The 25957-nt window shown below is 43.2% G+C and overlaps 1 protein-coding gene across 2 annotated transcripts in view; it reads left to right on the top strand.

Annotated features, from left to right (window-relative positions):
• The window catches only part of GXYLT1 (glucoside xylosyltransferase 1), a 145387-nt gene that overhangs the window by 12607 nt on the left and 106823 nt on the right, over window positions 1–25957 (top strand). The window contains exon 2 of one of the 2 annotated variants that reach the window (XM_029615449.1): window positions 781–873. The exons of the other annotated variant lie outside the window; for it this stretch is intronic. Coding sequence (XP_029471309.1) covers window positions 781–873 — 93 coding nt within the window. The remainder of the gene's footprint in view (window positions 1–780; window positions 874–25957) is intronic. 2 annotated transcript variants of the gene reach the window in all.

The following is a 25957-nucleotide window of genomic DNA, read 5'->3' as shown; positions in this document are numbered from 1 at the left end:
GCCTTTATTGCTGAGGAAGAAAAGTTTTAGGTTTAGGTCAGAAATTGCCTGACACTGCTGAGAGGTAATGCTGCAGATGATTTTAAATTGAAGCCCCTGCTGGTGGACCATTCTGAAAATCCGAAGGCCATGAAAGGCTATACAAAACTAAAATTTTACCTGTCATTTAGAGATCAAATAAGAAGACCTGGGTGACCTTAAACATTTTTCGGGAGTGCTACTATGCCAGTAAAAATCTTGTCAACAAAGCATTGCTTCTTATAGACATGCCCCTTGCCATTCAGTCAGCCTAGGGAATCTGGCAACTTGCAAGTCAAAAAGTACCTCCCTAAGAAAACAGTGGAGTTGATTCAAGGCTTTCGGAAGCATTTTGGATTGATAGATCACGTGTTGGATTTTTGAAACATCTGAGCATTATTTTGTAACAGTTTAAATTTCAATATTTTGTGGCATGTTCCTTCCATTTTTTTTTGTGGCCAAAGGATTTGGCAAGTAGGTAGGATTGTAAACAAAATTACCATTTTATTGCTTTGTCAGTGTACAGAATTGTTGCATAATTCTTATTGCAAGGTAAATGTGACATGTGGCAAAATTGGTTCTCCGACTTTTTAAAGTTTCAGTTCTGTTAACTTTGTCCTTGACCTTTTAAAGTGCCACACTGAATAGCTTCATTGCTATGTGTCACAAGGTAATTTAGTGTTGGGGGGGGGGGGGGAGGTAGCGGCATGTAAAACCACAAATATTTGATATAGGATTGTAATTTGTGTCTCACCCTGTCAGGTGTAAGGATTTCTCTGTGTCTAACTGGAATCCCTATTGGATGCTGCCCTCTGATGTTTGTGGAATGAACTGCTTTTGGGAAGCTGCATTTAGGTAGGCTGTGATGTTCAAGTAACCTATTAACTTTATTGGTAGTAATACAGGAAAAGGCAATTAGGATTTGAGATTTGTTCCTGAAATGGAGGAAGGCACTTTCAGGGGAGGCAAGATGAAAGTAAACAGAGAGGGCTCAGTCTTTATTTATATTTTCCTTTGTAACTTCAATGTGGATTACATTCAAGTATTGTAGGTATTTCAGTATTGCTAGAAATGTCATTTTAAAGTTCAGGACGTATCTCTTCAGTCTTTAAACTGTTTGCACCAGATAATTTTAATCTTGGAAATGTTTTTACATTTCCTTTGCTCTTAGGTATATATGTGTGTGTGTGTGTATCTATCTATCTTATATATATATATATATATATATATATATAATTTTTTTTTTTAACTTATGAATTTTTTGTGGGGATGCTGCGGTAGGTGAAGGGGGAAATGTATGCTGTTAATACTGCATGAAATTCTTCTTATACATTCCAACCATATTTGCATAACTCCATAAAGAAAATCTTACTAAGACAATACAATATCGACACATTAACATTGTTTTAGAACAATGTCCTAATGTCTGTTTTTTAAGTTTCTCCTTGTACCTTTTTTTGTTCTTTTGTGTGTTTGTAACATTTCCATCAGAGCTGTGTGGGTGTATTTTGTATATATTTATCTACTGAAAAAAAAATCATGATTGTATAGTGTTTAGTGGCTTTATAAATATGCACTCTACAAATCATGAAATAGACCATATGGGTCTTCAAAGCTGTAATGCATGCAATCTGTAAATAAACAAGATATACTGTAAAAGCAGATGAAGCAAAAGGCAAACCCCCAAAAGGATTAAGAGGGCATATAAACATGCACTTTATGTAGACTGGGATCTCTTTTTTTTTTACGTAGATAAACAGCTAAATTAGCCATGCTGTCTGGGTATGTCCTCCGTGCCACTAGGTGGCGGAGCTCTCTAAGATTAGCAAAGTCTTTCAGCTAGGTGCTCTCTCTTGCATCTTCCCGCGTTTGCCTGAGGCTCCTCAGTCTGTTTTTTTCCGCGCGACTGATCGCACATGGAGCTCCTTTCTCCTACAGAGATTCATAGTTGTGAGGTAAAAAAACCACCCAAAACAAACTTCAATACCACAGGGAAAGGCTTTGCTACCATAATGCCTCGACCAGGATTCAAATTCTGTGCCTGTGGAAAGATTATGTCGGTCACTGATGGCCACAAATCTTGCTAGCTCTGCCTCTGTCCTGATCATGACCAGGCAAGCTGCGGAGACTTCGGCCGTATGTTCCCCAAGAGCGCAGTGCCTGCGAGCTGCTAAAATTCAACAACTAAAAGCAGCACCATAGGTCTCTTATGCTCCTTCTGAGGCTTCAACGAGATCTTCCCCATGCCCAAAACACAAGAAGTCCTCTCTCATTGAAGAGCCTCTTCTGTGGCCCCCCCCCAAGAGGGGGGGGCCACAGACAAAAACCGCCACACAGCACGGGGCATGTATCTGCTGCACCGTGGCCACAGGCTGCGTCGACGCCATCAACTCACCGGCGCACTGAAGGCCATCACTCCGGATCGCGTTCGAAGCATCGACGCGCCTCCGGAGCATCGACTCACAGAGAAAATGTCAATGCAGCCGCGTCAGGTAGACGCAGCACTGACGCCATCGATTCACAATTTCTGAGAGCCCGACAGTGCCGACACAGCCGAAGCTCAAAAAGCACATAACAGGCCATAAAAGACCTAGGGAGCCATCGCCACTTCTCGTGGTCGACTCTGTCCTGATGTGTCTCCTCCACGGTTCTCCAGCTATATCTAAGGTTCATCACCTTAGATATTGCAAACAAACTGTGCCCTATCACCACACATAAAACTAAACTATCTGCAAAAAAACAAAACCCATGGTACTCCCCAGACCTCAAACTAATGAAACATGAGCTCAGGCAGAAAGAACGCACATGGCGTAAAGACCCATCCCCGCAAAAAGCATCCATATTCAAATCCTCACTACATCTCTACAGGCTAGCCACCCTTAAAGCCAAACGAGACTACTACGCCCTAAGAATCCACGATTACAAATATAACCCCAAAGCCTTCTTCACCTATGTTTCTTCCCTTACCAAACACACATCCCCCCCATTCCTGACAGTGAAGCCAGCAGCAAATGTGAAGAACTGGGACGCTACTTTCATGACAAAATCGCAACTATCCTTCTCCGATTTCCCTCTACTCCCTCCTCGCTCCCAGCTGCTACAGGCACTGACCCACCCTCGTCCTCCTTTAACGACCTTGAACTCGTTTCTTCCACTGAAATCACATCTATCCTCAAAAAGATGAAACCTGCGACTCATCCATCAGACACTATCCCCACCAAAGCCCTCCTCACCATACCTGACATCATTTCCAAACCCATTGCAGATGTTATCAATTGCTCCCTCTCTTCAGGCATTGTCCCTGACCCACTCAAGCATGCTGTGGTCAAACCACTGCTCAAAAAACCTGCACTTGACCCCAAGGACCCCGCCAACTTTCGCCCTATCTCCAATCTCCCTTTCATCTCAAAAATCATGGAGAAGGTCGTCAACTCGCAACTTACAGAATTCCTTGAAACTCACAACCTTCTCTACCCCTCTCAATTTGGCTTCCGTAAACACCTCAACACTGAGACCCTCTTACTTTCCTTGACTGACTACTTACTCAGGGGAATGGATCAAGGTCACAGCTACCTTCTTGCTCTACTGGACATTTCAGCAGCTTTTGACACCATAAATCACACCCACCTCCTTGCCCGCCTAACCGACATTGGCCTTTCTGGCACAGCCCTTAAGTGGTTCTCATCCTACCTCGACAATAGGAAATTCACCATGAAAATAGGCAATGCTGAGTCCTCCCACTACGCCCTTGCCCAAAGAGTCCCCCAAGGCTCCTCCCTCTCTTCTACCCTCTTTAACATTTACCTCACCCCCTTGTGCAAACTCTTATCAGAACTTGGCCTCAAATTCTTTCTCTACGCTGATGGTGTGCAAATCATCATACCCATTCAAGGCTCCCTATCTGACACCCTTGAATCCTGGGGAAACCATCTCGCTGCCATCAACTCCTTACGGTCGTGCGGGATTAGTAGGGGGGTGATGGGATATGAGGAGGAGTTCAGTTTTGGCAGTGTTTAGAGCAAGGTCTCCACCTTGCTCTAAACACTGCCAAAACTGAACTCCTCCTCATATCCCATCACCCCCCTACTAATCCCGCACTCTCAATTGACTCTGCTATCAAGATTCCTCATGCACAGCCCTGCGCAAGGAACCTGGGGGTCCTAATCGACCAACAACTGAACTTCAAAAAACATATCAGTGCCATACTCAAAGAGGGTTTCTTCAAACTTAAAGTCTTAAAAAACCTGAAACCTCTCCTTCACGCTAGTGACTTCCGCACTGTCGTCCAGGCTACACTGGCATCCAAGATGGATTACTGTAACACCCTCTTTCTTGGCCTACCCTACTCCTCCTTAAAGCCCCTCCAAATACTACAGAACGCTGTAGCCAGAACCCTCTCCAACGCTCACAAATACGACCATATTTCCCCTATACTGAAGGACCTACACTGGCTCCCTATTCCCTCCCGCATCCTCTTTAAATCCCTGACCATTATACATAAAGCCTCATATTCCCATCACTCCAACTGGCTGGCAGATCCCCTCCAATTTACCTGCTCGAATCGACCGACAAGGACCACCAACAAAGGGTCCCTCCATGTGCCATCCCTAAAGAAAGCACACCTCACAGTTACAAGGGATCGGGCGCTCTCCATTGCTGGACCTATGCACTGGAACTCACTCCCAACCCACCTCAGACTTGAACCTTGCATCACCAAATTCAGAGCCCAGCTCAAAACCTGGCTATTCAAACAAGCCTTTCCCCAACACCCTTGATGAATATTGAATTGTGATGGATCATGACCTGAATTTGACTATGACCTTGTTCTTATGACATTATAGTTCACTTGTTGTTTGTTCCTATGCTTCTCTGCTCTCCTTATGGTTTTTTGTACCCCTTACCCTTCCCCTGTTACTTGTAATTTCCATTGCTTTTGTTCCATGTAAACCGAGGTGATGTTTCGACTAACATCGGTATAGAAGACTCTTAAATAAATAAATAAATAAATAAACAAGGAAGGAGGGTCAGGTTCTTGGAACCTATGCAGGAAAGCAGTCCAAATTCTGGAATGGGCTCACGACAGGTCTATCTCCCTGCAAGCAACTTACCCAGAATCAGCAATTCCAGAGCAGACAAATTGAGCAGAATATTTCACCCCCACGAATGGGAACTAAATCAAGAAATAGCGAACCACATCTTTTCCAAGTGGGGTCTTCCCCGCATCAACCTTTTCACGACAGAACACAACAGAAAGGTGAAGAATATTTTGCTTAGAGTATCCAAGCCCACATCGGATAGCTCAAGATGCGTTCCTCATAAACTGGTCTCGGGGTCTTCTATACGCATTTCCTCTGATACCACTCATCTCTCACACGGTCCAGAGATGCATCGGGGACCAGGCAGATCTCATTCTCATCGCAGCAGAGTGGCCAAGACAGCTATGGTACAGTTACCTGATACAATTATCAATTCTCAATCCGATTCCCCTGGGCATCAGCCCTCAGCTACTTACCCAGGAGAACGGATAACTACTTCATCCACTTCATTCCTCACTGGATCTCATGGCATGGAGATTGAAAGGCTCGTTTCCAAAACTTGAATATCGCTCCTCCTCTTCAGGACATACTTGTGTCCTCCAGAAAACCATCGACTAGGCTCCCCTACCAACGGAAGTGGTCACGCTACACTTCCTGGTGCTCAACTACAGGATTGGACCCACTTACTTGCCCACCAGAACGTCTTCTGGCCTACCTACATATACTCTACAGCAAAGGCCTAGCAGCTGCCTCACTCAGTACATTTAAGCGCCATAGCAGCTTACCATACTCCCTTAAATGGGGAACCTATATCATGTTGTTCCCTCATCTCCAGATTCATGAAAGGGGTCCTACGCTTACATCCCTCGATAAAGTGCCAGTGCTGTGGGATATCAACATAGTCCTCGAGCAACTATTGCTACCCCCTTTCGAACCACTGGACACTTGCCATCTACGATACCTTTCATGGAAAGTACTCTTCTTCACTGACTCTCCTTGCCAAAATAAGGGCAGTTAACTACAGGCCTTAGTTCATTACCCTCCTTATCTCCAATTTTACCATGACAGTTACATTGCGCACACACCCCAATTTTCTACCAAAAGTGGTTCCAGTTTTTCACATTAACCAAACCATCACTTTACCCACTTTCCATCCAAAGCCTCACGCCAATTACAACGAAAGAAAACTTCACACTCTCTGGATTGTAAGCATGCGCTTGCCTATTACAAGAAGCGCACCCATTCTCCCAACAGAGCCTCACAACTCTTCCTCTCCTTCAATCCAAATGCACCAGGATGTCCAGTATCAAAAAGAACTTTATCCTCCTGGATATCCAACTGTATACAATTCTGCTATCAAAAGCGTTTAGAACAGCTACCTATGACACCTAAAGCAGTAAATCAGTACCCTGGTCAGACCATACCTTAATCTCAACTACCATCACACTGGCACAAAGAAACAGCATCCTCGCCCCTCAACAATTCTCCTACAGGAAATCATGCGCTTCCGATGACCTCCACAACTACCTACTCTCAGAACTCCCCCTCATAGACGTTTCCACTCCAAATTCAGCCCTTCATTCATGGCATAATATAACAGAAGCGGCAGCAAACAAACTCTGTCCTTTGACCACTAAAAAACTCAAATACAACCATCCTAAAAAACAACCTTGGTTTAATGAAGAACTTCAAAAACTAAAACTCTCCCTCAGACGGAATGAAAGCAAATGGCGCAAAACTCCTTCAGCGTCCACCCTCTCTGCCTACAAACTTGCCCTCCACCACTACAAAAACACCATGTTAAAAACTAAAAGAGACTTCTATGCTCACAAGATCCATCACATGATTTTTTACGCTAAAGCCCTGTTTGCCTACGTCTCCAACTTAACCCAAATCCAAGTACCGGACATACCACTTAACAAAGCCCAAGAAAAAGCAGAGGAGCTAGCCCTCTTCTTCAACAACAAAATCACTAACCTTCTAACAAAGATGACACCCAATACCTCTTCCCCTTACAGTACCTATCTTCACCCTAACAAAAACATCTCTCTCAACTCGTTCGAACCCATCACAACCTCAGAGATCCTAAAAGTACTGAAAAAAATGAAACCCTCGTCTCACCCTTTAGACCATATCCCCTCCAAATTACTTCTTCTTATTCCAGACACCATCTCCAAAGCCCTGGCAGACATCATCAACTGCTCCTTATCCCAAGGAATCTATCCTGACAATCTTAAAATGGCTTCCATCAAACCGCTCCTGAAAAAACCAAATTTAGATCCAGATGACCCCACCAACTTTCGCCCAATCTCCAACCTCCCTTTCATTGCCAAGGTCATGGAAAAACTAGTTAAAACTCAATTATCAGACTACCTTGAAGATCACAAAATTCTCTTCCCCTCACAATATGGCTTCAGGAAATCTTTAAGCACCGAATCACTTCTTATTTCCTTGACAGATTACCTCATCTTGGGCCTTGACAAAGGCCAGGCATATCTACTGATCCTCTTGGACCTCTCGGCTGCCTTTGATACGGTTAACCATTCTATGCTCCTGAACCAACTACTGAACATCGGCATAACAGGCACTGCACTGGCCTGGTTCAACACATTCTTGAATAACAGAGGTTTCAAGGTCAAAATACACAACAAAGAATCCAAACGCTACCCTTCTTCTCTAGGAGTCCCTCAAGGCTCATCCCTCTCACCCACTCTCTTTAACATCTACCTCCTCCCTCTCTGCCAGTTATTAACCAACCTGAAGCTAAAATACTATCTGTATGCCGACGATGTCCAGATTGTGATACCCATCAAAAAAACCCTAGACTTATGGGAATCATGCCTTCAAGAAATCAACTCCCTCCTCTCCAACCTCAATTTAATCCTAAACCCCTCAAAAACGGAACTCCTTCTCATATCCACTGAGAACAGCTACCATCCCACAAATCCTTCAGCAAACCTTCAAACAGCCCAAGAGAGAGAGATCTGGGAGCGATCATCGACAATCGGCTAAACCTAAAAGCTTTTATAAACCAAACCACAAAGGACTGCTTTCATAAACTGCATGTCCTAAAAAGAATAAAACCACTGTTCCACAACCATGACTACAGGACAATCCTACAGGCAATAATCTTCTCCAAGTTAGACTATTGCAACTCCCTATTATTAGGTATCCCTTCATCACATACTAAACCTCTTCAGATGGTTCAAAATACGGCAGCCAGAATTCTGACAAAATCACGGAGAAGAGATCACATCTCCCCCATCCTCAAAGAATTACACTGGCTGCCAATTCATTATAGAATACTATACAAGTCCATCACCACAATATACAAATCTATCCAACAAATTGCTCCGCTCAACCTACAAATCCCTTTCAAAAAACATACATCCTCCAGACCCATAAGAGAGCACTATAAAGATTCTCTTCAGGTACCCCATTCCAAAACCTCCCTTCACATAACTTTCGGAGACAGGACATTCTCCACAGCAGGACCTCCTCTGTGGAACTCCATCCCAATGGAGCTAAGGCAGGAACCTTGCCTCCCAACATTCAGGAAAAGACTTAAAATGTGGCTATTCAAAAAAGCATTCCCAGACTCGGATTAAACTCATTACTCACCTCACCTTCAACCAACTTCAGCACTACCAGTATACAGAAAACCATTCACTTATGACCACTACCTTTTAGATAAAAACTGTAAATATTTCAAATGAACAATTCATAATTCTTGTAATGTACCCCGTCATACTTCGGTTAATATACCATGTTAAAGTTCCTTTCATTTCATTTTTCCTCTTGCTCTCAGTTGTACTCATCCCTGTTTTATTGTAACAGTAACTATTTTATGTTTAGCACCTATTATTTATTTCGTTCATTGTTCTTTTTTTCACTCCACTGTTTATTGTAAACCGGCATGATGTGATACCCTCACGAATGCTGGTATAGAAATTTTTTTTTTAAAATAAATAAATAAAGCGCATCAGGTTCGTGCAATGGCTGCTTCAGTTGCTCACCTCCATGAGGTGCCTCTCTTGGACATCTGTAAAGCGGCCACATGGTCATCACTGCACACCTTCACATCCCATTATTGTTTGGACAAACAAGCTGCGGATGATGCTCGCATGGGGCAGACTATATTACAGAACAACACGTATTCAACAGATAAACCACCTACATAAGAACTGTCCACCTATAATTTCCGTATTGAGCAAAAATAAACTATACTCATATCTATATGCTCAATACGTCAGCTGGGGACTCCCAGACAGCATGGCTAATTCAGCTGCTTATCTATGTGAAAAAAAAAAAAGCAAGTTTACTTACCGTAAACGGTGTTTTCCGTAGATAGCAGATGAATTAGCCATGCTGACCCGCCTGCCTCCCCAGACAGTTCCGACATGGCATACCAGTTTGCTTTCATACGGACTGAGGAGCCTCAGGCAAACACGGGAAGATGCAAGAGGGAGCGCCCAGCTGAAAGACTTTGCTAATCCTTTTTTTTTTTCTTTTTCTTTTTCATTTTTTGTTTATTGATATTTCAACAATTTACATTGAAACTTGAATATTGAAATAAAGAAAGAAATCATTGCAATACACACATAATCTCCTAATCATTAGGAAAGAGGAAATACATTTTTCTCACAATTATGAGAACAATGGGAGAACCAAAAATATTTAGCGGATTAGAGGAAATAATTAAACATCTTCCACATGAAAAACTCTGTGTTGTGTACCCACTCTAACTATCCAACCCTCCTAGTTCTGAGAGTTTTAGGAGTCCAGATATTGACGGAGCTGAGCTGGGTCCGTGAAGATACATCTGTTATCTTGGTGTAGAAGAATGCATCTACACAGGAACCTCAAAAAATATTTAGCTCCACGTGTGATCACTTCTTGTTTCATTATCAAAAACTCTTTCCTCTTTTCCTGCATTTTCTTAGTTATGTCCGGAAATATTCTTATTTGATAGCCATAGACTAATAAATTTTGTTTTCGAAAAAACTTCTTCAATATGTTGTCTCTGTCCATGGTTTGTACAAACGATATTAATAAAGTCGCTCTATTCTCAATCTTTGTCTCATATGATTTTTCCAGAATCTCAGATAGGTTATCTGGCTCTTCAATATCTTCTCTCTTCTATTCCTTTTTTTCAGGTAAGTAAATCATCTTTGAAAATGCCATCGTGAGGTCAATGTCTCAGCAGGTCTCCACACGGGAACCTGACCGGGATGCAGAGTAAAGGGGATCTGGGATAGCTCCCTGCCAGAGTTCCCAGGTGGGTACCATCCACTTCTGGGCATGGGGGGGCCAGCTAACGTGGGACAATGAACAGTCCCCCTGTTGCTGGCTAACTCTGACCACTGATAGTACCAGGTTCAGCTCTCCTGGTTGCGTCACCCGTATTTTGCTGCATGTGTCTGGCAGCAGGGCTGTCAAACAGGGCAAGGACTCTGCCCCTAGCACCTCCCTTCTAGCCTCTGCACGCATCCCATTTTTTCACCAACTCCAGGGGCGCTTTAGGCTGAACAATTCCCAGTTCCCCGTGGGGATGGTGCATCATTAGCATTCTCCCCCCCCCCCCCCCCAAGGAATTTTAGCAGAAATACGCGATGGAATTGCGGCCACGGGATGCAGGCATAGGTAGAACTTGCAGTATGCAGAAATAGGAGGAAAGAATCGCCCCCAACTGTATATCTCCAGCAGGATATCTTTATTGTGTGTGTGTGTCTTGTTTTGAGTGGGTTTTTTTTATGCCAATTAGCCAAATTTTTTTTTTTTTTTAAATAATATCTTTATTCAGTTTTCCGAAATAAACCATGGAACAACAATCAGTATATATTATCAGAACAGTGTTTTAACCCTCCCCCCCCCCCCTTTGTCTCGTGTCCTATCTCTGTGATCCACAAGTAGAAAATAAGTTTGATCTCTACATGATCTGTCCATAGGCACTCATGAGCTGTTTCCAAATATGTCCAAAATGGGTCCTGCTCAGCAGTCTGGGTGGTGTACAGATGTGTCTTCTGTGAAGGTCAGGAGTTCATCATGATTCCAAGGGTCCCGAAGTGGCCCCATGCGAGGAGTAAGATAATTTGTGAAAGGCTTCCAGGCCTGGGAAACCAATACAGATCTCTTAGGCATAGCTGGTGTAAGGGTAGCGTGCTCCATAGAACACAAACAAACCATTTTTCTAAACCAAAGGTCATAAGCTGGGGTTTTCCGAAGTTAACCAGTGGGTAAGAACAATTTGTTTTCCCACTACTCCAGCTTTGGCAATAAACGAGCGCGTAGAGGGTTGTAGTGGCTCTGGTATGGAATTATCGACTCCAAAAAGCCAAAGATTGGGGTCTGGTGGGAGTAATATTTTCAATATCCTGGAGCAAACACGGCACACTTTCTTCCAGAAAAAGGACATTTTTTCACAATCCCCAAAACAATGAAAGTAAGTGCCAATGCAGTTTGTACATTTAGGGCAGCAAGGGTGCTGCGTTAATTTCATTTGATAGGCTCATTGGGGGGTAATAAAACTTTGCCAAAGAAATTTGTAGTTCGTTTCTTGCATGATAACATTTTCTGTTAACATGATAACATTTTCTGTTAACAAAATTCCATAAAGCAATTTGTAAATTGCTTTACGGAATTATCTAACATTCTGTTAGATAATTCCGTAAAGCAATTTACAAATTCCACATATGTTAAAGAAAACAAAGCCCACTCTGTCCACCTGGTAAATAAGGGCCGAAGAAACTATGGGTCTGATAATTTTAGTAACACTTGATGATAATGTGAAACTGTGGATTTATGTTGGGCCCCCACTTATATGATGCCTCCTAGATTTTGTATTTCTAGAGTTTCTGCTAGAAATACAAAATCTAGGAGCCATCATATAAGTGGGGGCTTCCTGGAGTTAATAAAGTGGGTCACTTGTAAATATGCAAGTGACCCACTTGCATATTTACAAGTGGGTCACTGGTAGCATGTACCGTTGTTGAAGTAAAGAAAAGGGAAGAATGCTCCTGGTTTTCTTATCATATATATCAGAGATATAAGAAAGGCCTAGTTGATTCCAGCGTTGAAAGACCCTGCTCTCTTTCCCCGGGGGGAACCAAGTCATGATCAATAATGCTTATAAGCGAAGTTAAAGGGTTGGGTACTTTTCCCAGTTTACAAAACAATTTCCAGGCGTGGCGACATGTGCGCAATAGTTCCTGCATTTTTAAATGTTGGGGGACCATATGATTTGGGAGTTGGAGTAAGGGATTTAGGGATTTCACCCCATACCATTCTAGGAGGTAAGGGGTAAAGGAGGATGTGGCAAATAGCCAATCTTTAACGTAACGAACTCCACATGCTAAATTATATAACTCCAAGTTCGGGCATCCCAATCCCCCCTGCGCTTTAGAGGTCATTAAGGTATGAATGGAAATCCGGGCTCGTTTTCCCTGCCACAAAAAGGATCGCTGCGCCGTTTGTATCCTATGATGGTCTGTTTTAGAAATCCAAAGGGGGGCCAATTGAAGAAGGTAGAGCCACTTAGGTAGCAGTACCATTTTAAAAAGCTGTATGCGTCCAACTAGTGAGAGCGGTAAAGGTGACCATTTCTGTAGGGTGGCTAGCGTGATCTCCATCAAGGCCCGTACATTTACGGTATAGAATCTGTCTACCTTACGTGGGATGCGGAGCCCCAGATATTTTAAATGATCCGTTACCCATCTTAAGGGAAAAATCCCCGGCCCGGTCTGTTGTAGAGTTCCGGTAACATCCAGTGCCTCAGACTTGTCGCAATTGATCTTTAGGCCTGCAAAAGCGCCAAACCATCGCTGGAGTTCAAGAACTTCTAAGAGCGAGGATTGAGGCTTGGTGAGGAAGACCAGCAGATCATCCGCAAAGGCTGCGATTTTATAAATATGGTGCGGTCCTCCAAAACCCTGTACTAGTCTGTTCTCATCAATTTTCCGTAAAAGGGGATCTAGGGATATGATGTATAAAAGCAGGGATAAGGGGCATCCCTGACGGACCCCCCCCCTCCCAATCTTTATTTCTTCAGACAAACACCCATTAACTAAAATATGGGAGGTCGGGTCATTGTAAAGTAAGGATATAAAGCGTAAGAAGTCTCCTCGGATCCTATATCGTTGCAAAACCGAATAAAGGTAGCCCCACTCCACCCGATCAAAGGCCTTCTCAGAATCAAAGCCTGTGATCAGGGCTGGTATATTTTGGTGTTGACAAATATTCATTGCAGTTAACAATTTAATAATAGTCGTGTTGGGTTTGCGCCCTTTTACAAATCCTGTTTGGTGCACGGAGGTTATCTGGGGAAGAAACACTTTCAGTCTTTCTGCTAAAGCTTTTGCTAATATTTTGAAATCACAATTTAGCAACGATATGGGCCGATATGAGGAAGGTTGTTGTGGGTCCTTGCCAGGTATTGGGAGTACAATGATATGTGCCTCATTAAAGGAATTGGGGTAAGTGTGTTTTTCCAGGCCATCTTGGAAATTATTGGTCAGAGCACTACCGATAAACGGTGAAAGAATTTTGTAAAAATCGTAGATTAATCCATCTGGACCTGGGGATTTGCCTGATTCCGCTGCTGAGATGACTTGTTTAATTTCATATACCTGAAGAGGCCTATTTAAAAACTCTAATTGTGAGGCAGACAAAGTGGGGAGTTTGAGAGTTTGGAAACATGCTTCCTCCTCTGCTACATTGCCTTGTAGATCAGAAGTATATAGCGTGCTATAGAAATGTCTGAAAACTTTGCTGACCTCAAGGTCTGAAGTGGTTCGCCCCCCAGTAGAAGTTTTCAGATTAGCTACAAAGGATTTTGGTCTCAGTATTTTTGTCAGTCTGGCGAGTAAACGCCCTGGTTTATTTCCAAATTGGAAAAGGGCCTGTTGACCTTTCCAGAGATAGGCCTTGGCTCGTTTATCCAATAAAGTATTCAACCTACCCAGCACACTATAAAATTCAGCTCGATTGCTTTCAGAATTTCGCTGAATCTACACCTCTTTTGCTATTTTTAACTGCGACTCCAATTGCAAAATTGACTGATTTAATCTGTTTATTCCTAGAGTGGACATAGGAAACGATTCCTCCCAATAAAGATGGGGTGTATCAAAATGCTGCTGATTAAGTGTTGCATAATCTTTCCATTTGTTCTTTAAAAATATGTGAAATTGAGCATCCTCTTTAAGAAACGAGGGGAAGCACCATAATAAGGCCGAGTTGTTGGGGGGCGAAGAGTGCATTTGTATGGAGATCGGGGTATGGTCTGAAATAGCCAAAGTTTCTATAGTTGCAGTAGTAACCTAAAAAAAAAATGTGTTTAGAGATTAATATATAATTGATGAGCGATAGTGTGTTGTGAGACCTCGAGACGTGAGTATAATCTCGTTCAGTCACATGGAGGTTCTCCATACATCCAGTAGGTCTAGGTTATGACATAGATAGGCTATCCCTTTCTTACGCTTGCCAGCAGGCGTCCCCTGAGAGGAGCATTTATCCAGGGATGTGTCATGGACACAATTAAAGTCCCCTAATAGATAAATGGTGCCCTGAGTGTGTACATGGAGCAGATTGCATAAATTCACAAAATAATCATGAGCATAACCGTTTGGGCCATATACTGTGCATAAAGTTACTGGTTTCGCGTTCCAAAGGCCTACCAAAATAAAATATCTTCCTTCTGGATCAGATAGGGATTGGAGTACCCGAAAATTAGTAGATTTGTTGATTAAAACAGCTACTCCCCCTTTCCTATGTTTTGCTTCAGAAAAAAGACACATTCCCACCCAGTCCCTTTGAAGTTTTGCAGTTTCCAGTGCTGTTAAATGGGTTTCCTGGATACACGCTATATCAGCGTGTGAACGTTTGAGGTGTGCTAAAACTTTTTTCCTCTTCACGGGAGTGCCCAAACCATTAACATTCCAAGAAATGAGTTTAGGCATGGGATAGAAATAAAACGTGAGAAGTCATGAAAAGAGTGTGAGATATCAGTGAAAGGGAAGGCCCCCAGCCTAGCCATCCCTCTGTCCCTTTTTTTCAATTGTGTGATGATAGACAGTGCCTATGTCTGGACCACAAGGAAAAAGTTGTACACAGAGCAATATATACCACCAACATTTCCCCCCCCCTCCCCCAGATCCTCCCCCAGAACCTGTGCTTTCCCAATCCCTTCCCTTTTCTCCCCTTTTCCCTCCCTTCCCATTCCCATAAACAAACTTGAAATTGTAACCTCCAATACTAGGAGATTTGGAGATCAGTTGTACATGTCCAGGGTCCCCACTCCATATAAGACTACCGTCTTGAGGGATTCCGATACTATATATATATATAAAAAAAAGAAACTCCATCTAGTGCGTTTAAATTAAATATAAAGTCCCCTATTCCCTGTTCTAGTTCTTTACTCTCTTTTTTTCCCTTTCTTCCACGGTCCTGTGTTGAAGCTCCGAAGGGAAAGAAAAATGAGGAAAAAAAAGGTGTCCCAGGAACGGAGTCTTGTCGCCATTTGTCCTGACCGGGCTCCCGAGGGGTGTCCGACAAGTCTTCCATACGAACGATCTTATGGCCGTTGTTTCCCGAGCTGGGTTTTGGCGCCATGATGAGAAAGCTAGGGGTGATGCGGGAGCATGAAATAAACACATTTTTTCCAGATGTCCCCAATACCATGGCTATAGCCGAGAAATATGGTAATGAACCGCATGTAAAACCTTTGTTCTAGTTCAACTGTTGGCCATAGCACACCAGTGGAAAAGGATCTTTCCTCCCCCTTGCTTATCAATGCCAGAGTGCAGCCCACTGTTGCCTTACAAAATGCATATTTTGATGTATATAAAGGGGGACGAAAATGGGTTCCTTGTAGCCGGTGAAGAAAACTTAGTACAGGCAGGACAAGTTTCCCCGTGCCGTGCCCCGACCAGGATGCAGAACACGTGAAAATAAGAGAACTAGAAATAACATTTTTAAACTGCAACATAGGAACAGGTTACCTTATCCGCCCACTCTGATGGTTTCAGATCATTTGTTTATGTCGTCGACGAATTTATGCGCTGAAGCTGGTGTGTCAAAAAGGTGTGCCTGGTCTCCTTTCCAAATTTTCAAACGTGTTGGAAAGAGCAGGGAAAACTTTACCCCTTGGTTGTGGAGTGAAGAACAGATTGCAGCGAAGCCTTTCCGAGCCTCGGAGACTGTAGCTGAAAAATCTTGAAAAATACGAATCGGGCTACCTTGAAATTATAATTCCCTTTTCGATCTGGAAGCCCGCCAGATCTCAGTTTTGTGGGCTGATTTGCAATATTCCACAGCTTCTTTAGTTAACTTGTGCCAAGGGACTAGCCCTATTAACACTCCATCCACATTTATACAGTCCAACAACGGATCCTTGTTTCACCCACATTTGGGCTTCATCAGGGACATACTATTAATAATTACCAGATGTTCACCTGTGATTAATATTCTCAGTACAATTTCAAACGCTGTACCAATGGCAAGATTCTCATATCGATTTTAAATTCAACCTCTTCCGAGGAGTTCAAACGCTTTCCCAAGAGTAACTCATCTCACGTGTCAAGTAAACGTAAACGTGTTGGACTGTATAAATGTGGATGGAGTGTTAATAGGGCTAGTCCCTTGGCACAAGTTAACTAAAGAAGCTGTGGAATATTGCAAACAGCGGCGAGTGGGTGCAGAGAGTCAGCACACACACGTATAACTGCTGGAGTACATAATCATAATAAGGGGTTAAGTTGGAAGCCATTGGAAACTCTATGAAGAAAAGTTTTTCTCAATTAAAAAATTTGATACTTTGTATTTTTGCACTTATATATGATGAATTATATTTTGTCATCAGTTTGTGTTTTTAATGTGTGAATGGAAGAGTGAGTGTTATTGGTGAATTTTAATGGTGTAATTGTTTACAAGTTTAATAGAGAAATACAATTATTGCACAATATTGGAATGTTTATATAATTCTCTATGTGTGGGTATATTTAATGATTAGAGAATTGTCTTGATATATTCCCTATGTGTGTTTTTTTGCTATATGGTATAATGGACATACGCGCTAATCCCTCTCTGTGATCAGCGCTCGATTTGAGCTGTTTACGGGCTGAGATGGAGCGCAATATATGGAGTGGACCCTGGAGCTGGTGAGACAGGCTTCCTCCCAGCTCACCACATCACGTGACCTAATTAGCCAAATTTTAAAGCTGTGTACACTCGCGATCAATGCAGCATGTCTACACAACACGGGAGCAAGAGCAAATGGACAGGAAATCAAAATGTTCCCGGCTCCACTCCCTGTGCTACAGACTCTGTCCCCCAGGCCATCCCTCTAGTTTAAATGCCCCAATGGGACATCGCAAGTCAGGCCACATCAGCCTATCCCCCTGACTACCATGTATGGTGCTGTGGTGGTGGCATCACCACGACCTTGGTAAGTTGATGACACGCACCGAAACTGGCTCTGTCACCAGATAGCCAGATAAATGCAAATTTTCAGAATTAACTTAGTTGAATAACCAACCCCACCCCAGATGGCTCTGGACTTATCCAGCTAACTTTTTAGTTAGATAAAAAAAATTGCCAGTTAAGTCTGGGACTTAGCTGGTGTTACGGGTTTAGACCGTGCACATTGATATCCTGCCCAGGGGCTAATCTCACTGAGGTTTACGCTGGGGCTACCAGAGGGGCTTATCCCATATAAACACTCACAATTACTGGAATTATACCTGGGGTCTTGAACCCAGGAGCTTATCCCCTACACAAATGGCCACAAACAAACTTTGCTTCAGTACATTTATTTATTTATTTTAAACTTTTTTATACCGATGTTCCTGTAAAAAATACAGATCACACCGGTTTACACTGAACTGAGATGTCGCGATGGAGCGATTACAAGAAACAGGAGATACAAATAACTGGGAGCAGGAAACTAACATATCTTCCCCCTATATACGACCCCAAATACAGCCATTAGTTACAAATTGAATTAAAAACAATTGCGGGCAAGACAACCCACGTAACAACCTTACCTACAAATTACATAGAATATATTTTGTATACAGCTTTCATGCAAATTAAAAGCTACTCCAAATATAACTAGATACAATTTGATTCTAAGTCAAAAACGGAGTGAGCTGAGCACTCTTGTGGGCAGGTAGTCTTAAAGGATGGGTAAAGATAAATGTAAGCATTCTGGGTCAACTCGATGAAGGGGACTGAAAAACTAAGACAGATAGAGGAAATGGGCTTGACCTTCTAGACATAAGTGAGTGTTATGTTTCGGGAAAGGCTTGGCTGAAAAGCCACGTTTTGAGGTTTTTTTTTTTTTGTTTTTTTTTGAAAGCCAATGGGCAAGGTTCTTGTCTGAGGTCCGGGGGGAGGGCATTCCATTGTGTAGGACCAGCTGTAGATAAGGTGCGCTTCCTTAAGGATGTTTTTGCAGGAGGAGCATACAATGTGCCTTTATAGGCTCTTCTGACAGGTCTGGACGATGAGTGAGGACGCAGATTGATGCTTAGATCAAGGGGGGTGAGGTTGTGAATGACTTTATGAATTATCGTGAGGACTTTAAAGAGAATTCTGGATTTGATGGACAGCCAATGGAGATTCTGAAGAATGGGAGTGATGTGTTCTCTTTTGTTGGTATTGGTTAGAATCCTGGCGGCTGAGTTCTGAACCATCTGTAGAGGTTTGATGGTGTTAGCTGGGAGACCAAGAAGAAGAGCGTTACAATAGTCTATTTTTGACAGGATGATGGATTGCAGCACCATGCGGAAGTCATGGAAGTGAAGGAGAGGTTTCAGCTTTTTTAGGACTTGCAGTTTGAAAAAGCATTCCTTAGTGGTGGTGTTTACAAATTTTTTTAGATTGAGATGGTGCATCACATTTCCAGGTATTTAGGGAAGTGAGTTTGAGCAATAGGAGGATAGAACAAATAAAGTCAGATTACACAGAAGTAGTAATGGTAGATACTAACAATTGCTACATAGATTAAAAAAAAAAAAAAAAGCTTACCTTTCTAAAGGTTGAGCTTGTACCATCACATCCAGATCTCTCGCTTTCTCTCTCCTTATATACCACAAATGCTTGTGGAGAACAGTGATGTTCCCTCCCTCTGGTTTCTTAACAAATTTCAGGCACAGCTGTGTGGCCTTCACTTTCTCTCTCAGGCTTTCTCATCATAGACCTAGTGGAATAACTAAATAAACAGTCTCTTGCCTGTTCGTAAACATTTCACAGTGCAAGACAGTAAATTGGAGTTCACTTAGAGCAGAGCTTTCCAAACTTTTCATGTTGGTGACACACTTTTTAGACAAACATAATTTCGTGACACAGTAATTCAGTCTACCAGCAAACCAGAAGTTAAAGGTTAAACGAACAAAATGTATTTCAACAATTTATGTATGTTTCCTTAAATATATACATAAATAAAATGTTTCACAACACAACCTATCTCCTAATAAATATTTGCAGGCTTCCACTTCCTCCATGCTGATCTCGTACATTGTGAGATCGGCATAGAGAAAGTGCTACTCTTGCACATTCCCAAAGATTACATGTGCCAATCACTAAAAAGTAATTTTTTTTTTTTACCTTTGCTGTCTGATCTTAGTTTTCTAATCGGTTGGTCACAGGCTTTTTTTTCCACCTTTCCTTTCTTGTTTTTTTGCCAATTCCTTTTACAGGGTCTTTTTTTCTTTTTCTTTTCTCTCCATCTGTCTTCCCTCAAACACACAATCAGGTTCTCATTCTCACACGCTATCTCACACATTCTCACACACACAGGCTCTCACTCTCATGCAATCTCACACATCCACAGCTCTCACTCTCACATGTCTCTCTCTCATACATACATACTGTCTCTCTCGTGCACATGCTGTCTCACTCTCACACACACAGGCTCTCACTCCTACATGCTCTCTTGCTCAAGCACAGGCTCTCACTGGCACATGATGGCCCTCTGCACGGGTTGCCGAAGGATGGGCTCTTCAGAGGCCTTGATCTTCCCTGGCCGTGACATGGGATCTGCAGCGGCCCTGCTATCGGGTTTCCTCCTCTTCTCGGGCTGCCGCGACGTGGGATCCGCAGTGGCCCTGCTATGGGGTTTCCTCCTCTTCTCGGGCCGTCGCGACGTGGGATCCGCAACGGCCCATTAATGCTGCTCTTCTTCTGTACGCAGCAGATGCTCCTCCTCCTCCTTCCTGCCCATGCGGCTCCGGCAACGTTTTTCTTCCAGGGCTGCACAGGCAGGAAGGAGGAGGAGTGAACGTGACCCTTTTCTTCGGGCCGTGGTGATGTAAGCTCCACCACTGTCCGCCGATCTTCCTGCTATAGTTCCCTGCTTCCGCCGGCCCTGTGGACCGGGCGACACACCTCCACACTACAGGCGACACACTAATGTGTCCCGACACACACTTTGGAAAGCTCTGACTTAGAGGTTGGCCAGAGGCCTTTAAACTAGTCTGTGTCTGGGTGAAAACTCTGAATCCATACGACCTACCCTCTATATACATCCTCAGTAAAAGTAACAAAAAATGACTTCAACAACTGGACAAACTGCTTTCAGAATTGACCTCTTTGTCTTTAGGAAAGCTTTTTTTTTTTTTTTTTTTGCCTGAGCCACATGCTCTACAGTTCTAAAAACATTTTTGTGAAGACAGAAACATGCAGTTGCTGATCATTTGGTAGATATTCAGCAGTCCGTTGAGCTGAAGAATTAACTGGGGTAAATTCACTTGGATATTCAGTGGCATGTATCCAGATAAGTCTGCTGCTGAATGTAACTGGATAAAGTTGTCTGGGTAACTTCAGGATATCATTCTATGCAACCAGACTTACCTGGCTAAATGTAAGTGGTGTGTATTGATATTCTCTGTCTACAAACAGGATATAATCGCACACACAGGAGGGTGAATGTGATCTGATGGCATTCTGACAGAATAGTTCTCCCAGAACTAGTTAAGTTTTAAGCATGCACTTCCTCTCCCGTGCATAGTAGTTCCCACAGTTTCCTCAGTTTTGTTTTTTCCACTCTGCTGAATGGATGCAAAACAAAGCTCTCCTGTTTAGAAGTTCTTCACTCTTGTATTCATTTTTTGTCTTTCGTTTATTTTAATAATGCTGGTAGCCATGCACCCTTCTGCCCACACTGCTCCCTTCCTACAAATTGACACGGATGCTTTCATTTGGATCAAATGAGGCCACAGCTTTTATTAACATCTTGCACGTATCACTACATTCCCAAGTACCTGAGCCCTGCTAATCGTTCTTCCTAACATTTTCATTCCAATGTCCATCCAATTGACTGACTGCTGGTTTACAAAGCAAGATAGACCTCCTTGTGCCCAGTGCCCCCACCGTGTATCCAAGCAAGGAGGGCCATTGCAATCATGCACAGCTGTGCTTGGTCATTATACACATGTTCCCATCTTCGGAACCTGGCCGAAGAAACCCGTTTCCGGAATTGTCTCCACAACCTTCTCAAAATTACCCTCCCCCCCCCCCCTCTCTCCGGCAAGGGTACATTGCCACAAGTATGAGACAGCTTCTGGTTTGCCTCCTGCCCCCCCACTCAACTGCTACGGCCTCATTGGCTTCCCATGCCGGAAACTCCTCCTTCCAGAGCTTTCTGCATGGCATTGTTGAAGAGGTCCTATCCGATATCCGACAAATGTATTCAATCCTGCCTATAGTAGCCCTGACACAGGTCATTCGCCCACTTATGCATGATCTGCCTTCCTCCCAGTCTCTGCATCTGTCTATTGACCTTCTCTCGACCCCCGTCTCCATAATTTCATCTCAATCAGTTTGATTCCATAGGATAATGTCCGACCACAACAATCAAGTGTTCCCGAAAAGGGCTGCTATTTCCATCCAACTGTGCTTAATTGCTTGCACCAATTGCCTACATGACAGGTGTCCCTAATTGTTGCCACCCAAATGTATGATGATCACGTCTGGCTTGGCCAGACGTGGCTGCTTACGGAACAACGAAGTTCCGTAAGCAGCTAATCCCAAATGTAACCCATATGGGCATTGTCTTGCCCTCCGAGTTGCCCAGTGGATGGAGTGCCTAACAATCCAGACAGTCCAATGTCCAGAAGACAGACCTGAAACAAGGAAATACTAGTTAGAATGGACTTGTTCAACCACAACTCTAACACATAAATTGGCTGCCGCTGATTTCCAGAGCCCTGTCCTTTTAAAAGTATCTGGGGGAATCCTGCCTTGACTACATTGGTCACTGCACCTATTCTAAAGGACAGGTTCTGCCCCAGCTTACACAGTGCCCATTTGAAAATGGGAGAAAATTGGTATTTCATAAGCGGTACTGTGTCCTGATGTATTAGTTAGGTGAGTTCTCCCTTGGGACCTCCTCGCTAAATAATCCTCTATATTCTTTTCCAGGCAAATTACCTGCCGCAAACAGATTATGGCACCTTTACCCAACTGATTGGTCTTTTGACCTATGTATGGTAATATGCACAGCTGCGCCTTTTCTCCTGGGTCACTCTTAGATGCCACTACCAGTTCGCTATGCGTGAGGCCCTGAAAAAGGCCCACACAAATGCTGTTCTAAATAGGTTAGTCTCGAAGTTGGATTAGCATATGGCTGGAAGCACAAGCCACAACTTTACCAGCAACATCTTATGATACCGGGTACCTAAGGTCCACTGCCAGACCTGCTTTCCTTGCCCATCCTGCCATCACCTTTTTAACCATGAAATTTAGTAGGATCTCCCCAACCCTGTGCTTTTACAAAGAAAGCCATTCGGCAAGGTGTGCCACTACCACCCCTCTATAGCCCAGTTTCCCTTGCCATCCCTACATATTCAATGATTAATTCTGCTGGTATTGGACCGAAACTGAGCCCTTCTCATTTAGGAAATTCATCACCATGTCATAACCCTTGGTCTCCCCCTGAAAGGCAGATATTGCGTGCATCCAGAGTTTATCCAGAAGGAATTGGACAAAAGATTCTTAGCTACTTGAAGGTATAGGTAGCAGCCATATCCTGCTATAGAGGGCCATTTGAGCTTGCAGGCAGTCACACACCTGGGCATAGTTCGTTTTTCTTAGAGGAGCTAAGCATAATCAGACTCCTTTTAAGCCAGTGGTCTCTCAGTGGGATTTCATTTTGGTTCTAATGGCCCTAATGTGCCCCTCCCCTTTTGAACCAATAAGACAATCATCTCTTTAAAAAAAATCTCTTCTTAAAGACTGCCTTTTTGGTGGCCAGTGTTGACAAGACTTATCTCTGAAATACAAGATGTTTCACTTGATCTTTTCACTGGATTCAGTCACCACCTGATAGTTTCATTCTTTTTGTCCAGTGTGATGATCCCATTTAATCTGAATCAGGTGATAATCCTTCTGGCCTTCAGTGATGATAAGTTATGAAATAGAAACTCCAACTTTTCCTATTGGACACATACTCTTAAGGTACCTAAAAGACATGAACCCCTTCCGGAAGTTCGTACTATATGGAAGTCTGCGAAAGGGAGAAGAAGCCCCCAAGCCTATAATAGCCAGATTAGACCAAGAAAGCAATCACCTTCACTTATGTTTGCAGGAGTAAATAGGCACCAGTTGGGCTTCAGGCACACTCCACCAGAGCATAAGCAGCTTTATGGGCAGAGGTATCTTTGGTTCCAGCAAAAATCTGTAGGGCAGCCACCTGGTTCTCCCTGCATTACTTTAAACATTGTAGAGTGGATGTATTGGCCAAGGTAGATGCAGCCTTTGGAACAAGCGTCCTTAGAGAAGCACTCTCTCTTCTTCCTGAATGAGTCGCAGCTTACATACTTTCCATGAGTAAGCAGGAAGATAATGAAGGTGAATTTTGATCTTAACCTGATCATTTTCTTTCCTTGAGTTCTGCTAGACCAGTCCAAGACCCACCCAAGAATGCAGTGCTGTCAGATCCGTAGCACAGCACAGGAGCTATGCACTAGTTCTTTTTTCCATTCAATTTGTATTCCCCCAAGGGTTTAGAAGTTCGATTCCATTTCTTCCTTTAAAAAAAATAATTAAAAAATATATAAGTATCAATCAAAAAAAGGGGAGGAGGCCTACTACTAGCTGCAAAAAAGGGACTTGGACTCTCCCTGCAATTAGCCACCAGAATAAGCAACCTTGAACTAGCCTTATTCAACTCGGACCATCTACAAATAGCTCTGGTCTACTCACCCCCAGGAACCTTAGACTCCGATCCCTCGCCATTAATCAAATTTACAGCTAAACATCTCAAGAGGGACAAACCAGCCATCTTGATGGGAGATTTTAATCTCCATGTGGACATTTCCCCACTATCCCACAACTGCGACATCCTACTTACAGCACTCAATCACTTGGGCTTCAGCTAGATCGTTCAAGGCCCAACGCATAAAGCGGGACATACCTTAGACCTGATTTTCCTCAGTGATGGTCTATCATCTGCCACCGTCCCAACTTGCGTCCCAATCCCGTGGTCAGATCATCATACTATCTCTGCTGAGCTTCAAATTAATAACCATCCTCGGCCTGTCTTCCCTACAACCACAATACAATACAGGAAACCCTGCTCCACAGATCAACTTAGCAAACTGCTTTCAAAAGAGCTTGATCGACTTGATCTCACTGACGCTCCCTCGGCTATTAACTCATGGATCAAGATAACAAGCGAGGTCGCAGATCAATCATGCCCAACCATTACTAAATCCTTGAAACCACCCCAAGCTAACAGGAATCCGTGGTACACCCTGGAACTTAAAAGCCTCAAACAAAAACTTCGTAGCAAAGAGCTCAAATGGCGCAAGACCCTATCCACTGACACACTTTCAAACTACAAAGCCCACCTGAATGCATACAGGATTGCCATCCTCAAAGCCAAAAAAGACTTCTTTGCTAAAAAAATCCACAACTTCTCATTCAACCCCAAAGCCTTATTCTCCTTTGTATCATCTCTTACTAAACCCTCGCCCCTCATCATCCCTGACGAGCAAGCATCCAACAAAGCCACAGAACTAGCCATATACTTTGATAAAAAGATAACCAACCTCCTCAAGCCTATCTCTAATTCTCAACCGACAACCCTTCCCTCCTGCACTTCAACATCCACTAGGAGTTTTAACCTAACATCCTTCGAGACCCCATCCTCAATGGAAATCGAAATCATCCTCAAAAAGCTAAAACCTTCTTCTCACCCGTTGGACGCAATACGATCTAATCTCCTCCTCTCCATCCCTAATACCATTTCTAAATCGTTAGCAGACATCATCAACTGCTCTTTAACTCAAGGAGAGGTTCCAGAACAACTAAAACTAGCCATCCTAAAACCCTTACTAAAAAAAAACCTAACCTTCCGACGTCTGACCCTGCCAACTTCCGTCCAATTGCCAATCTTCCCTTGATCTCCAGAGTGATGGAAAGAATTGTAAACAAACAACTGTCCGAGTACCTCGAGGAGAACAACATACTCTCCCCCTTCCAGTTCGGATTCAGAAAATCCCAAAACACTTAAGCTTTACTATCATCACTATCCGACTCCATTCTTCTCAACCTGGAAAGAAAACAACCTTACCTTCTCGCCCTTCTCGACTTAACCGCCGCCTTCGATACGGTCAATCATTCCATACTACTGGAGCGCCTATCAGATATCGGCATTCAAGGAGAGGCTCATGTTTGGTTTAAATCATTCCTTGAGAATAGATTCTACAAGGTCAGAATTAATAATAAAGAATCACTCCCAATCAAATCAAACCTGGGAGTCCCGCAAGGATCTTCCGTCTCCCCCACGCTTTTCAACATTTATCTGCTGCCTCTCTGCCACCTACTCTCCAACCTTAAACTAAAATACTACATATTCGCTGATGATGTTCAAATTCTTCTTCCAATCACTGAATCCCTGCAAAAAA

Source organism: Rhinatrema bivittatum, chromosome 9 (genome assembly GCF_901001135.1).
Source record: "Rhinatrema bivittatum chromosome 9, aRhiBiv1.1, whole genome shotgun sequence".
Taxonomy (NCBI): Eukaryota; Metazoa; Chordata; class Amphibia; order Gymnophiona; family Rhinatrematidae; genus Rhinatrema; species Rhinatrema bivittatum.
The sequence above is the reverse complement of the archived record's forward strand: the minus strand, read 5'-3'. Positions and strand labels throughout refer to the sequence as shown.